This window comes from Triticum urartu, chromosome 6A (assembly GCF_056163025.1).
Source record: "Triticum urartu cultivar PI428250 chromosome 6A, HENAU_Tu73, whole genome shotgun sequence".
NCBI lineage: Eukaryota > Viridiplantae > Streptophyta > Magnoliopsida > Poales > Poaceae > Triticum > Triticum urartu.
In genome coordinates this window covers 535,478,227-535,493,245 of record NC_141878.1, presented here as the reverse complement: position 1 = coordinate 535,493,245, position 15,019 = coordinate 535,478,227, and the positions used below count along the sequence as shown (strand labels likewise).

At 45.9% G+C, this 15,019-nt stretch overlaps 2 protein-coding genes across 2 annotated transcripts; one reads left to right on the top strand and one right to left on the bottom strand.

The window, feature by feature from the left end:
• Positions 1 to 237: 237 nt before the first annotated feature.
• LOC125514736 (Ribosomal L29 family protein) lies at positions 238 to 1,728 on the top strand. Its single transcript, XM_048680089.2, has 2 exons — positions 238 to 634; positions 1,408 to 1,728. The coding sequence occupies exons 1-2, from the start codon at positions 290 to 292 to the stop codon at positions 1,552 to 1,554; spliced, it is 492 nt and encodes a 163-aa protein (XP_048536046.1). The 5' UTR covers positions 238 to 289; the 3' UTR covers positions 1,555 to 1,728.
• A 2,732-nt stretch (positions 1,729 to 4,460) lies between these two features.
• Positions 4,461 to 6,869, bottom strand: LOC125514735 (transcription factor MYB93-like). Its single transcript, XM_048680088.2, has 3 exons — positions 5,802 to 6,869; positions 5,563 to 5,692; positions 4,461 to 5,429 (listed from the first exon to the last, which is right to left on the bottom strand). The coding sequence occupies exons 1-3, from the start codon at positions 5,932 to 5,934 to the stop codon at positions 4,697 to 4,699; spliced, it is 996 nt and encodes a 331-aa protein (XP_048536045.1). The 5' UTR covers positions 5,935 to 6,869; the 3' UTR covers positions 4,461 to 4,696.
• Between the last annotated feature and the right edge of the window lie 8,150 nt (positions 6,870 to 15,019).

Below are 15,019 nucleotides of genomic sequence, written 5' to 3'. Positions count from 1 at the left end.
TTTCTGCTAAACACTCAATGACATAAGATGTTATTACAACTAATTTACTCACATATTGGTTGTCAGACCATCTTATAAACGGAGGGAATACTTAAGTTTGAAACGGGCCATTTTAGTGGAAAAGATGCCTTCGATTTAGGGTACGTCGTTGGAGACGCTCTCAGCCGTGCGATCACACGTGTAGATTCGTACTACACCGAAGGCCACCTAGACAATCAGATAAACCCCATCATCATCCCCTTATCCTCGAGCCCGAACAGCAAACGCGAGCAGAGAGCGCAACACGAAGATGGCGACGATGTCCCTCGCCGCGGCCTCACCCCTCACCGCCTCCACCCCCCGCGGCCTCGCCGTGCCCGCGCCCCGCGCGCCATTCCTCGGCCTCCGCGCATTTGGCGCGTCGGCCACGCGGTTCGCGGGGCTGGCGGCGGCGCCGCGGCCGTCGGGGAGGGGCGATGCGGCGGTGGTGAGGATGGCGAAGAGGGAGCAGGAGCTGGAGGAGATTCGGGCCATGGAGACGGAGAGTCTGGAGCAGGAGGTGGTGGACCTCAAGGGGGAGCTCTTCCTGCTCCGCCTCAAGCGCTCCGCGCGCCAGGAGTTCAAGTCCAGCGAGTTCGGCCGCATGCGCAAGAGGGTACATTGCTCCTGCTCCCTTCCTCGGTTGCTGCTCTGAGCATTGGTCGTGTAGCCTTTATCTCTGCGCGATATTGCTGTCTCGTTTGGGAACACAGCATATGATTGGTGGAAATGTTGTGTGACCAAGAACACGACGGCTCCCTTGCCATTTGGGCTCCTGGAGTTGCAGTCATATGGTCTGCTCGCTCGATATGTTAAGCTTGCAGACTTTTTCGTTGAACTCTGCTCTAAGCTAAAATGCTCATGATTTTGAGATGATTGTCTGCTGACTTGGACCAGTTACTGATACTTCTACTTAAGATGGTAGAGCAGTCACTTGCAGATTTGCTAGTTGGATGTTTGCCTGATAGTTTAAAGCTTAATGGTTCTTATTTGCATTATATTTCGCCGGATAATGCTGAACTTAGTCATTTAGGGATGTTTGTGCTTATGCTGCTGGGACAACTGTAGTCTCATATCATCCCAACAGTAGTCCTTGACCTTTGCAGCTTTCGTGATACAATGCTCGTCTTTGGGTCTTGTGATATGCTAATTAAGAATTATACTCATCGCCTGCTTGAAGGTTGAAACCTTCATCTCAGCACGGGGTGAACCTTAGAACAAACAGTTAGCAGCGAATAATTCATATTTTAGAACCTCAGACGACTCCTGTATTAATAGATCCATGACATTTGGAAATGAATCTATCAAGTTAATCTAGTATATTTCAGATGCCTTAGTAGCAGCATGTCTCAAAATTGTTTTTGACTTACGTTTTCATCTTTTCATCAGGTTGCTCGTCTGCTGACTGTGAGAAGAGAAAGGGAAATTGAACAAGGAATCAACAAAAGAAATTCTAGGAAGCTTGACAGGAAATGGAAACTGGGTATTGTGGTTGGACCACCACCATCTCTAAGGGAGAAGAAGGAGGAGGACTAGAAAACAGCAAAAACAGGCAATTTGCACAAGTCATTTCACCCCTTATAATGGTTTGTTTTGTAATCCAGAGTACAGCTTTCAAGTCCTTGCTGTTAAAACCAGAAACTTATGTTACCATTTTTGCGTGTAAATCTCAGTTTTATTTGAAATTTCTGCTACTTCTTTCTGTGTTAACTGTTTATGTTCTTATATAATTGACATATGAAACTACGTGTAAGGAGTTTATGCTATTCAGTCGTCAAGACTAAGTAGCACTCCGTACCTGGCTTACATGATTTATCATTATGCTCAACCGGATCAAAGTATGTCACTTGATGACATTTCAACCTTGATTCTGTAGGACAATCTCGTGTTACCATTTAGTTTTCTGCGCCATAACAACGAAAACACATGGCCTCTCCTCTAGTTTTTTTTTGTGATTATGCTCAACTGTGCGTTGCCTATTCTTTTGAATCTTTGCCATGTCATGAAAATATTCAGTCTTACAAATGATTTGTCTTCTCAAAGTTAAGAAAAGGAAATAATATTATGTCTGCCTACTTAACCCACCAATTAAGAAAAAACAAAAAGGGTATACTGTGCTCAATGAGAAGCTTCGATAATTTTAAGCAGGTAACTGACTTGTTGTTCATTCAGCCAGCTTAACTGTCCAAACTGCTCATTCTACTCACTTAACATTGCTTTGTGTGGGCATATACCCTTAATGATTTAAAAACTACCCGGACCACCTTTTGACACAGTGACCACATCAGCCACTGTCAAGATTGCTCACTTTATTGGACCCTGATGCTAAAAAGAACTGATTTACCTAAACAAAGAAGATAAACTAATGTAAAGAAACATATTGTTCTACTCATATCTATAATAATAACTTTGTGAATTATGGTGCTTTATTTTGCTCAGTTTACTATTTATCAAATATTTGGAAACTTCTGTGAAAATCTCTAATTCCTCTTCTTGTGTAGGACACTCAGATTGTTGTTAGTGCTGATTTACAGCTTCTAATCTAGCGTCTAAAGTATGCTGCAGATGTCATGATCAGTTCCATCATTAGTAAGCCCAGACTGCCAGGCAGGCCCTTTAGCCCAAAATTATAGTGCTGATCTGATCTTAGTTTGAGATGTTTGAGAGGCTTCACCCACAAAACATTCTAGTCACCTTGTTCTCATTTTCTGCTCAATATACATTCAGGACTTAGTACTGTAGTTGGACCTGGATTGTTTGATATGCTGATAACGGAAGATAGCATTCACGTGCTCTTTTAAAAAAAAGTTCCATGTCATCGACAGTTTTGTTTTTACCTTTTACCACAGCTTTGTCTTATTCAGTTGTTGTGACCAAAATAGGGGCAAAACCTGCTAAGTAATGCAAATCTAATGGTTTTACCTTACTGTCCACTGTTAAAACACAAAGAAGCCCCAAAGGAAATTTATGTCCTACACAAGACTAATGATCAAAGAAGTTTGAAGTTGCTAGAGCCACAAAATTTTACCGGTTAGGATTCACTGTCGACCAGCTTCGCGTTATATATTATTGGCTGTGCCATCAGATGCACAATTAGTGAAACACAGTGTTACTTGCTAAAGGTTAAGTAGGTAATTTCTTTTGTCACACAGTATTAGAATCAGAGCATGATTGCAAGAATACTTCCACATTTGACATTTCATAACTGTTTCTAAACTATGCTGGGACCTGTTGACAGAATCAGGAAAGGTTACTATTCACAGTTATCACATATATTTAAACCATAATTTGTGCTATTTATCAAACATGAAGATCGTAAGAAGTCTTATTCAGCAAGTGTATTCCAATATTCACCAAGGGGTGTCTACCTGTGTGTGTCTTTTATGCATTTTCCTTTCCCAGTCCCAACTACTCCAAATATGGATTTTACAATAGTCTACCACCTATTCTTACTTTCTCAGTGACATAGGAAGCTTAGTGCAATATCCAACCTGTGGCATCATAGGTACCACCTTGATTTGCTTCCTTCTCCCAAATGTCCTTGGTTGTACCAAAATTGAACCACACTCTATTCACACCTTTATATAGAAAAATCCGAAAACTGACACTTGTCAGTGACAAATAAAGCGGTGCTGTTATTGTTTGATTAAATTAAGTTTATTAATGTTAGCCGTCAATGTCTGAGGAAAAGGCATCAACCAGTACCTGCTCACAAGTCAGAAGAAAGCATAGCATTTTAAAAGAAAACTAAAATGCAAATGGTTTGAAGCTGTGAGATGTTTGATCTCCGACAAGGACATGATGACAAATGACTATGGCAAAACACTAGCAGTGCTTAGGAAAAGCTGATGGCTCATGCATGATTAGCATAATTTAATATTGGTAGTGACAGCAGCATATGTCTTAGGTGCTTGGATCCTTCTTATCATTGCTACTTGATTTCTAGCCCCTCTTTTGACAGGGCAAAAATTAGTCAACTTCCTATAACTGCCTCGGAAGACAAGTTTCTTTCCTATATCTTGCACTGCCAATAGTAGCATCTGGAAGGTTCCTTCTTTGAGCATCACTGTATCATTTTTCAATAAAGCATTTGCAGCTTGCAACACAAGCTTTTCTCTTGAAAAGACCACATACGTTATCTGTTTCTTCTCTATATACCGTGGATCAATACATATATGCTCCGCTGTTCTGCAACTCTGTTTTACTGCTAGTAGATTTTGATTTTGTTGATAGTAGAGTGAAATATTATTAAAATTATGTTCTTCTACTTAAAAACAAACTTAGGGTGCATAACTGCATACGTCTTCAACTAATACACATTGCCATTTAAAAAATGTTTAGTGTGCCACATGCAGTTATATATTATGTAGGAGTTGGTGAGCAAGATCCCAGTCTCCCATGAAGCACTTAAACTAGGAAATTGCAAAAAAAAAAGTCGCACAAAATTCAAGCTGGAAAATTTATATAGGGGCAGGTCTATATGTACAAGTGTTTTGGCATATACTGTATATGCATAGGAGCATATGGGTTGCCAATGCACGCTGAAAGCTATAGCGCTAAAAAATCCAACTGGGGCTACAGCACTATAATGGAAATCACATCACAAATAAGAGGTAAGATGTGAGAAACTAAAATTGAAAAAGCAAACCAAAGAGTAGCACACACTTGCAGTCAGAACTCATGCAAACTCGCTCATGAACTCATCATAAAATGAGTCAGACCAAATAGGGAGCTGGGTGCCGTTGCCCTCAGCGTCACAGCTTGAGGTGCTGCAAGCATCGCCGAGGTTGGAAATAGGGAAGTCAGCAAGTGGCGGAAGGGAGTCCTCTGACAGGAGCAACGGTTTCTGGGTGCCATTCTCCCCCTCACCGCTGTTTGCACTGTAATCTGAGTTCTGGTTGGTACCATTGATGATAGGCTGTTCGTGTTCGAAGAATGAGCTACTAGGTATCTGGATGTCAGACACTTGCCCAGTTACCAAGTCTTGGCCATTAATACCCTCCAGGATCCTTGGAGATGACAGCGAAGACAAGGAAGACATCTGCGAAGGACTCAGGAGGCCGATTTGCTGTAGGTCAGTGGGGATGGTGTTGATGCTGCTGGAGCTGGGACTAGTCGCAATGGCTGCTGCGGACTGCAGCAGGCACTGTAAGTACTCGAGCTTTGCTGCCTGGACTGCATCGGCTTGCAGTTGGCTGGCGCTTTGGTCGTCCCACGGGCGCTGCTCCACAAGCTGGCGGAGGTTGGCTAGCGCGATGAGCTGTGGCAGCGCGGCGAAGAAGTCGGTCCTCGGTCGGTGCGTCATCGGGTCGAAGCCCATCTGGATCAGCTTCTTCTTCAGGTGAGTGTTCCAGAAGTTCTTGATCTCGTTGTCGGTCCGTCCAGGGAGGTGCTTCGCGATGGCTGACCACCTGGTTTGATCAGCACAACCCAGTTTGTGTGTGTTAGCAAGAGCACCACATATATATGTTTTTGAAGATTATACAACACATGTAGACCATTCTTGAAGATTAATAAGCAAGAGATTTGATAGGTATGCCGTACTTGTTGCCAAGGACGGAGTGGAGCTGGAGGATGGTCTGCTCTTCCTCGGGTGTGAACTTTCCTCTCTTGATATCTGGCCTCAGGTAGTTGGTCCATCTCAGTCTGCAGCTCTTGCCACACCTGTTGAGTCCTGTGAGATGCACAGAAGAACCAGAAGCATGAGCTACATTTCGGACCAAAGCTAGCCACGGCATCTCTGCCCGATAGCGAGACAGAAAACGGAGGCGTGCGTTGCGTACCTGCAAGCTTAGGCAGTGCTCTCCAGCTCCCATGGCCATGCTTCTCGATGTAGTCCGTGAGTTTCTGGTCCTCTTCGGGTGTCCAAGGCCCCTTCTTGAGGCCATTCTCGTCACAGCAAGGAGACCTCCCCATTGATAGGATTGAGATAGAATTGGGGTAGGATGGTGCAGGTGGGAAGGAGGGAGACAAAGCTATCTGCCTCTCCTCCCTAGCTTGGTCCTTGGGGTTTCCTGTGTCAAGGATGTCTGGTCACCGGAACACAGCTTCCTCTATATAAAGGCCATGAAATCCGGTGTCTAAACCTAGGTCAGGATTAGATTATTCGAGTGGAAAGGACTAATCTGCCCTTAGATAATTTGGGTATGCGACGTAGAGCACATGTCATGCGCCCGGGGGCAAGGGTATTGGTGTCCTCCACACTAAGATAAGGGCTGTTGATCCATGTTGTTGACTTAAGCCGCTAGCTGCTACTTGGGCAATCAGCATTCAGCAGTCACATTGATACACTCTGTTTTCCTTAATCCTTTTTTTGAACAAGGTGTGCTCCTTAAGCCTTGCTTTAATTGTGTTGTTTTCGTTGCTGTTGTGCACAAAAAAAGGATGATGCATTGGGTGTTTAACATTTAAGAAAGCACAATCAGATCATTGTTGATTTATAAGTAGCATAGCCAGTAGCTCATCATGTGACATGTCCTACTACCATATATTGTGATTACTTGCTGGGGGGCCTGTTTTCCATATAAAATGAGCAAAGGTTTCAGAAGTGGGTTCCTGGAAGCATGCTGTATCAATTCCAAAGACATAACTGATGCAATTTCATCAACTTCAATTCGTGTCTTGGAATATAGTTGTAGCAGCCTCGAGATCTGTTGATATTGTATTGGCAACATTGTACTTGGCACATGACACCCATCTTATGCATTTCTTTTAGAGTTATACTATTATACAGCATTTGCATGCATGTCAACATGTAGATGACTAGATTCCTGGGATATCATAGTACATGTTGGCGTATATCCTCTTCTCAAGTATGTAACGGGACCATAAGATGACAGGCCTGCGTATGGAGCTGGACTGAGACCGTCCTAATAACTAACAAATAGTTAAGGAGAAATATTTTTTTTTTGTAGAAGTAGACCAGATGACAGTGTTAACAGCTAGCTAGAATTGCGTATGCAGGCATCTCTTGTTTATAGAGTACAACGTATGCAGAGATCTGGCCTTGTAGTCTTGTTCATGCGGTCCCAAAAACTAAGTATATACTTTGAATTCGTTGGTTTGGCACGTAATGCCTGCTTATCCATAATGCGTGTGCTGCTTTAGTCTGAAATGTATTTCAGCTGTAGCAAGTAGGCAGCATCATATATCCGGCCACTTGGTGCGATGTACATGTCGTTGACAAATTACCAGGGTCGCTGAGCTGCAACCGAACCAACAACACACACACAGGTGGTGAGGAGGTCCCAGATGGATAGATTCGCTCGTCATTGCAGTTACCTGCTCCGACCCAGCGACCGGGCAACAAACCAAAGCGCCCTACTGCTCCTACTGTCCTACATGTACATGTCTTCCGTATACTGCATGCATACTCGATCAGATCAGACCGCTTGCTTTTGGCTTTTGGCAAAGCTCGACCGATCATCACTGGCGACCTAATTAACAGGCGGCTCCCATCCAGCACCAGCCACGGACGTAGAGGAGAGGAGATTGATTTCGCTGTACGTATCTTTTCCAATGTGTTCCACGCATGTCGAGCGGTCGACGGGCTCCACGTGGTGGCCGCCGTGGGGCCGCGGCCGGCCGGCCGGCCGCGAATCTTTCCTTCCCCATGCACGCAACGTACGTGCGTGAACGGACCTCCTCCTCCTCGTCGTCGTCGGCTCGGTCGTCGTCACCGGCCCACCCCACCCTCCGTCCGCGTGGCTCATAAACAAGTGCAAGTTGATCCGCGACGTTGCTTTCAGGCCAGGGTCCCCGGTGCCCTAGCAATAGCAAGCTCCATCGAGGCTGTCTGTGGCACGCAGCTAGCGCGGCTCCTTTTGTTTCTTTACCATATCATTATCAGTTACCTCGTCGCGAAACTGCCGTTGGTCCCAGTGACACTATCTCCGTTTGCGATTGATTGAAGGCCCGTGTGTTTCTCTTTGTTTTGATATAGTATGACAAATTTTGTACTTGTTCTCATGTTTGTTCTGTCGTCGCTCGAACCTAGTGGTGGATTTGGTTTACTACGGATGCGTTGTTGTTATTCTATAGGTTGGACTACGTTTCTAGATACTGTATGTACAGATATGTTTTGTGTGAGATAGTATTGTTAATGTGCACGATGAACGAAAAGGAACCTAACCATCTGAACTACGCTCAATTTGACAAAAAAAAAGAGACAATATCTAACTATAAATTTTCCAAATCAAGATACCCCCCCCCCCCCTCAATCGTAGATGCACAGAACCATATCTTTAAAATGACATCAAGGGCGAATTAATGGTATTACCAAAAATAACTTGATACCAACATGTCTCATGATAGCCGACATCTCCAAACGACAACCGCAGTCCACAAACCTATTAGTGAAAAAATAAACCATTGATAAAACTGCACAACCTGACTGAGAATGTGGTACACAAAGACAACGCCCTAAAGAAGGAACGATGATTTGTGTACTAATGTTATTGGGTCTAACCAAGAGGTCAAACATATGGTTATCACCCCCGAAGCAAAACTTCTAGCCAACACCTTCAACAAGGGTATGGACATTGCTTGATCCATCCAAAAAAGATTGACTACAAAATTTTCACCCGAAGAACAAAAACATGCTAGGTCGCAAGTGAGAGAGATGATGGTGTGGGAGGTACGACTCAAGTCCGGCTTAACCAACTCGTCATGCACCCCATCGGAAGTGCCAAAGTCATCCTTAAGGAACACAAAAAAAGGGTATGGACATTGCTTGATCTAGCCAAAAAAGATTGACTACAAAATTTTCACTCGAAGAACAAAAACATGCTAGATCGCAAGTGAGAGAGATGATGGTGTGGGAGGTACGACTCAAGTCCGGCTTAACCAGCTCATCATGCACCCCATCGGAAGTGCCAAAGTCATCCTTAAGGAACACAAAAAAGGGTATGGACATTGCTTGATCCAGCCAAAAAAGATTGACTACAAAATTTTCACCCGAAGAACAAAAACATGCTTGATCGCAAGTGAGAGGGATGATGGTGTGGGAGGTACGACTCAAGTCCAGCTTAACGAGCTTGTCCTGCACCCCATCGGCAGTGCCAAAGTCATCCTTAAGGAACACGCCACCCATCTAGCATTTGAGCGAGAATTCCATGTGGGCACGTGCGTGCGGGGGCATGCACCTGGGAAGTCATAGGATTGCCTCGCGAATCAAAAATTTGATTGGTCTCATATGTAAGTGTGTGGCTTGATACGGTATCTACATGTAATTATAAGGGTGTGGCTAGATCTCAATTAAGTGACAAAACATATAAAAAAGAAGAAAGAAAAACTTAAAAGAAAATGTACATGGATCTTCACATATGATCTCACGGATATAACATCGACTGAGACTTCATTAACTCTCAGTAGACTGGGATTTAGCAATCCCGTTACTGTAAATAGGCAAAGAAATTACGTACAATGAAATATCTGGTACAAAGCTATCAAAACTAAAATGAGCCCAGGGCAAAAAAAAAAGTCATGTGCACGATCAGGATCAGTAACGTGGAAGGCAGCATTGGCGTTAGCAATTAAGAACACTGATGCCGTCGTCACTCCACATGCATGCAGACACGGCCTCGCTCGGTTGTCTCTAGTGAACGTACGTAGGACACTTCGGCTAGCTCCGGCCCCGGTCCGGCGTGATCATCGTCCCTGTCTCCTTGTCAGTAGCGCACTGTGTTCCACACGGATTCGTGCCCCGGACTCCACCGGCGACCGCGACGGCGCGAGGGCTCGAGTCACAACCACCAATGAAGCTGGGGTTGACCTAATCATGCATGCATCCAACTGCAAGGAAAGCTCCCCTTGGCTTAACCCGCCTGCCATTTTCACTGTCCAGTTAGTGATAATATTAACACCACATCCTGATGATAACTGTCGCCTGTCCATACAAGCCGTAGTATGTACGTATATATACACTCTGATGATGCATGTGGTATTAGTTTACTGCTCGATCTCGTTTACGACACCGTACTTCCGTCGATGTACACATAACCGTATACATATAACTAACCATGGAGAGCTGCATGTGATGATGTGCGACAACCCAGTAATGTATGTGTCTTCAAGCTAGGCCGGACCGGAGAAAACAACAGCTGAGATTTGTTCTTCCACTCTTCATTATTCATTCAGTATTAAGCACACCTGGCTGTGTATGAACAGACAGTGCAGCGACAATACGGTTTACGGAAACAATAACCTATATATGGCACAGTTAGAAACCCATGCCCGCAAGGAACCATCTCTGACTTGTACACAACCAACGACGACAGCCTCGATCCCTAATCCCTATCATCACACCCGGAGGCGGAACATGGGATTAGCAGCATTTGATGTTACATTCGCGGTTGCGTGCATGGGGTGGTGGTTTGAATCTTCCACGAGGAAGGAAGAGCAGTTCATAGGTGCTAGCTTAGCTAGCCTCTGAGTCTGACCCGTCCGTGTGGGTGTGGAGCAGGAGGAGATTAAAGGGTATCAGATATGAAAGATCAACTTTATCCTGTTGCTTAACTTGTTGTCAATGGGAAGTGATGTAATTGTGCACAGAAGAACGAAGGGGACAAGTCGGCCAGGACATGAGGCGGGGAAGATTAGGGACCAAGAATCCGCCATCACCTTGTGTTTGTCCTATTCTTCCATGCATGCATGCATGGCTCCATCTTTCTTCCGCGGCAGCTGGCCCTGTGCATAAAATTATACCCATGGGATCTTTCTTTTTGGCCTGCCGTATTCTTCCCGAATGTCTTAACTTTTTTTCTGCGAAAACGATTCAGATCTATTATCAAAGTTCACCGGAAGTACAAAGTATCTCAAACATAATAAAAATTACATCAAGATTCTAAGACCACCAAACGACCACTACCGCCATCAGAACGAGCCGCCGACGCGCCGCTGTCGCCGCTCCCATACCGGAGTCGGCTTGACATTATCGATGACAGCCGGAAAGTCTTCGTGCACGTGCCCTTAAGGACCAATGCCCTGGAGTCGTAGTCGTCGTCGTTGAACCACTGAATATATCTTAAACACCTGACACAAAATCTCGTTTCATATGGAGAGAAACCCTAACCTCACCGTTCCGAGAAAACGGTAAGAATCTACGCCAGAGCTCCGTCGACTACGTCCAGATAGACGAACTCGAGGAGGATCAAAGTTCGGAAGACAAACTCGAAAAAGAAGCGCCGCCATCCGCCCGAGAGCCGCACCTGCGAGGACTAAAAACCCCTAACCTAAACTACTAACCGGGGTGAAGTCACTGGGATTCCCCTCCCCGCCACCAGTCGCCGGATCGGCCGAAAGAGGGGAGGCAAATCTACGGGCCCGCCGGCGGAGCCTGGAGGGTAGAGTTTACCCTAGCCACCAAGGGATAGGAGAGGGAGAGAGAAACCCTAGATGTGTTCTCAACTTTCTGTTTTGCGTGTACACATTTATTAGTTTATTCTTCCCGTATGTCTAGGCCAGCAGAACTACATGCAATACATTTTCGTATCTACTTATTTGTACATATACGTGGATGATTGATACTACCTCTGTACAGAACTGCGAAATTTCTTATATCATGGTACGGGAGGAGTAGTAGATAATTTGCATAGTCATCACTACTGAATTGTCTGAACCCTTGAGAGTGCAGATAGATGCATGGTTTGCATCAGATTCTGACAATGTTAGTGATCAGATGACAAATAAGAGTTGTGTATGTTTATTAGAAAATCAGTACTGACCTTAATTATTATAGACGGAAAGGAAGGGCTCAAGAGAAGGACAATACTTGCTCCAGGCTAGCTTTTGATAGAAGAAGGTTGGTGCATGTGTCTCTAACTATATACTATCAACCAAGCAATCTCAGTGCACTTTTCGATGCATGGTCACTGTGGTTAAACCTCAAAGTGTGCATGGTCCGAGGCATTTGGCCTGTTGTGACCATGACGGAGCACTGGCTTCAGGAGTGTTGAGGCGGGCAAAGATCGTCATCGACAAAAACGCTGGACCATGGAAATTTTAAAACTTGGAGGTTCTTGGTTGTTGGCTGCAACAACTCCCACACATATGTCAAACAGGGTGTCATCACTTGATTGCATACTATATGGACCTGTCTTTTTCCCATTTCTCTTTTTTGAACTATTGGACATGCCTTTTCTACTGCCATGAAATAAGTGTACATTCCAAGCCTTGTGCAGGGCCACACATTGTTCAATCATCTCAATAATGCTAAACATACAAAGAGTTATACGCAATTACACGCTGATTAGGATTTTTTTCATCTACTAACCAATCATAAACTTGCCCTCCCTGATTTTCAGGGGTGGGCTGCCTCCTCATCTATTGACCAATCAAATTAACCCTTTTTGTAAAACCTTGTAACTCGTTTGTACGTGTAGCATTACTCCCTCAATGTGGATTCATGCGGCTGAACAGACATGTAGTAAAAAAATGAATGCTATATATGATATGCATGCATGGGTTAACTTAATATTGGAAGTGAAGTACTAAGTTTTCTTTGTTCATCGGAAATTAAAGGGCTAACTTGGGTAGTATGTGTGTGCGCGCGTGCATGTGTGTGTGCGGGTGCCCCTGCGTTTATATGGACGAAGTGTTTCTAAAAAAAGTGATCTACTAACATGGGTGCTAATTGCTAAACAATTTCCACTCAGAGATGACATACTCCCTCCGTCCTTTGAAGAGCGTACTTCCAACTGTATTGAAAAGTCAAATATTTTTACGTTTGACCGTATTTATATAATAATGCACCAACATTTATGCCATGAAATTAGTAGCATAGATTCATAATGAAATATATTTTCATCATATACGTATTTGGTTTCACAAACATTAATATATTTCTGCACAAATTCGATCAAACTTTAAAATAATTTGATCCTCCAACAAAATTGGAAATACACTCTTTAAAAGACGGAGAGAGTAGCTGCCACTGTCTGGAGGGCCGGAGCTCTGAACAAATATACACAACCTGAATCCACCATCTTTCCTAATCAAGTCTTAACTCGCATTTAACTGCCCCTAACAAGTGAAGAGCAAGAATGCAGGAGCTTTATATAATTGGATAGACACCCATCTGTGAGGTTAGAGCATCTACAACCGGACCCCTCAAACCCGTCTCAAACACCCCAATCAATGTTCGGTCATGATATTTGGACCCAGACGGGCCTCTCCAACCGCCCTCAAACGCCCGGGCTGACCGGCACCCCCCATATCCAGCCCAAATATGGGGCGGATATGAGGCGGTCCGGGCGCATCCGGGCATGCCCGCCACATCGACTTGGCCCAGTTTGGCCCACGGCTTCCCCACAAATATCACCGTCCGGAAAACCCTAGACCGCAGTAAATCCGAACTCCACTTCACTCCCCTCTCCGTCCACTCCACTTCCGATCCCCTCCAAACGCATCCGATGGCTGGCGACCGACGCAGCGCTGTCTTTGGTTGGGAGTCCGGCTCCGACGACGACTGGTCTAGCCTGCTGCGCGAAGCAGAACCCGACGATGTGGAGGAGGTCGCCCTCCGCATCGCATTAAGACGTTCGGTCGTCGACCAAGGCGGATCCGGCAGCGGCGGATCCACTTCGTCGCGCCCGGCGCCCGTCTACGCAGTGCCGGCGACATCGTCGGCCCTTCCCTCCCGGCGCGCAGCTCCGGCCACTCTGCTCCACTCCTCCAGGTACGCCGCCCACCACCAGCACCCTCTACTCCGGAGGTGGTGCCCAGCCACCGCTGGGTCCTCGTGCCCGCGGCGGGGCCAGCGCCCACTCGGACGCCCGAGTCGGAGGCACGAACAACCCGAAGCGAGCGGCAGCGGGCGAGGAAGAGGGCAGCGGCGTCCGAGTCGATGTCCGCGCGCCGTCCGCGCGCGAGCGCGCCGGTCGATCCCAAGGCAGCGCTCCTCGCTTCTGTCCTCCGCCCGTCGCTCACGACGGCGGAGATGGATGAGCGGTGCCTCCACCGCAAGAATGCCAAGGCGCTCCGACTCGCCATCGAGTTGTCAGAGCGCGAGGCAACAAAGAAGGCGAAGGCGAAGGAGGCCCGCCATGCCAAGGAGCAGGACCGCCTGCTCCGTAGGCTGTCGAGCATGAGGTGCAGCTCCGACTCGGATATGACGCATGGCTCCACCTCCAGCTCCGATGACGACGCGCCTCCACATGCCAACGCCTACACGGAGGAGGGGCACAGCCGCGCCGACAGCCGGAAGGGAAGGGGCCGGCGAGGAAATGGTGATTTCCTCCGCCCTTCCTCGTTCTGTTTATATTTTATCCATGTTTATAGTATGGTTTGCACTGTCCACCGTTGAACTCCGATGAATCATGTTCCTTTGGTCTGGCTAATCCGATGGACTGAGCTATGATGAAGTGTTTTACGTAGCATTGCATGAATTGTATGGTTTTGAGATTTAGAATATGAGGCATGCGAGTGTGGAAGACGAAATATGAGGCGTGGCTGGACAGTGCCCGCGGACGCGCCCGGACGCGTCCGCGAGTGTTTGAGGGGTCAGATTTGCCTAATGCGGCTGTAGATGCTCTTAGTGGTCTGTAGTAGTTTGCACATATGTACCTTATTATATTTATTAATGAAAATATCGTAGAACACTTGTTCAGGGCTTCCAAAAAAGCCAGGTTCCTAAAGATTTAATCACATACATGAAATGAACGACAGCTAGCCTTTTGAACCGTCGGCATGTAGCTTTTCATGGATGAATCAAATCATTTCTCAGCTAGCTAGCACTAGCAGCCGATCGATCCAGCGTCAGCGAAGATCACAGCAGATCACGGGGTTAAAATATGCGGCCTGTGAGGTAACAAGCTGGTGAGAATTTGAGGCTGGCCTTTTGTGCCTTGGACCATGCATGAGTCATGCAAGATACAAGAACCTTTAGCCTACACGGACACGAGCTAAATTAATTACGGGTACGTCCATGCATGGCTGCATTTTTTTTCACGAACACGTCTATGCATGGCTGCTGTCATTTGGATTGTCCTGGTTACACTCATGC

Excerpts from the sequence above, each read along its gene's own strand:
- LOC125514736 (XM_048680089.2), top strand. The coding sequence starts at position 290 with ATGGCGACGATGTCCCTCGCCGCGGCCTCACCCCTCACCGCCTCCACC. Across the intron at positions 635-1,407 it reads TCGGCCGCATGCGCAAGAGG|GTTGCTCGTCTGCTGACTGT; the intron begins GTACATTGCTCC and ends TCTTTTCATCAG.
- LOC125514735 (XM_048680088.2), bottom strand. The coding sequence starts at position 5,934 with ATGGGGAGGTCTCCTTGCTGTGACGAGAATGGCCTCAAGAAGGGGCCT. Across the intron at positions 5,693-5,801 it reads AGCACTGCCTAAGCTTGCAG|GACTCAACAGGTGTGGCAAG; the intron begins GTACGCAACGCA and ends TGCATCTCACAG. Across the intron at positions 5,430-5,562 it reads CACTCCGTCCTTGGCAACAA|GTGGTCAGCCATCGCGAAGC; the intron begins GTACGGCATACC and ends TGATCAAACCAG.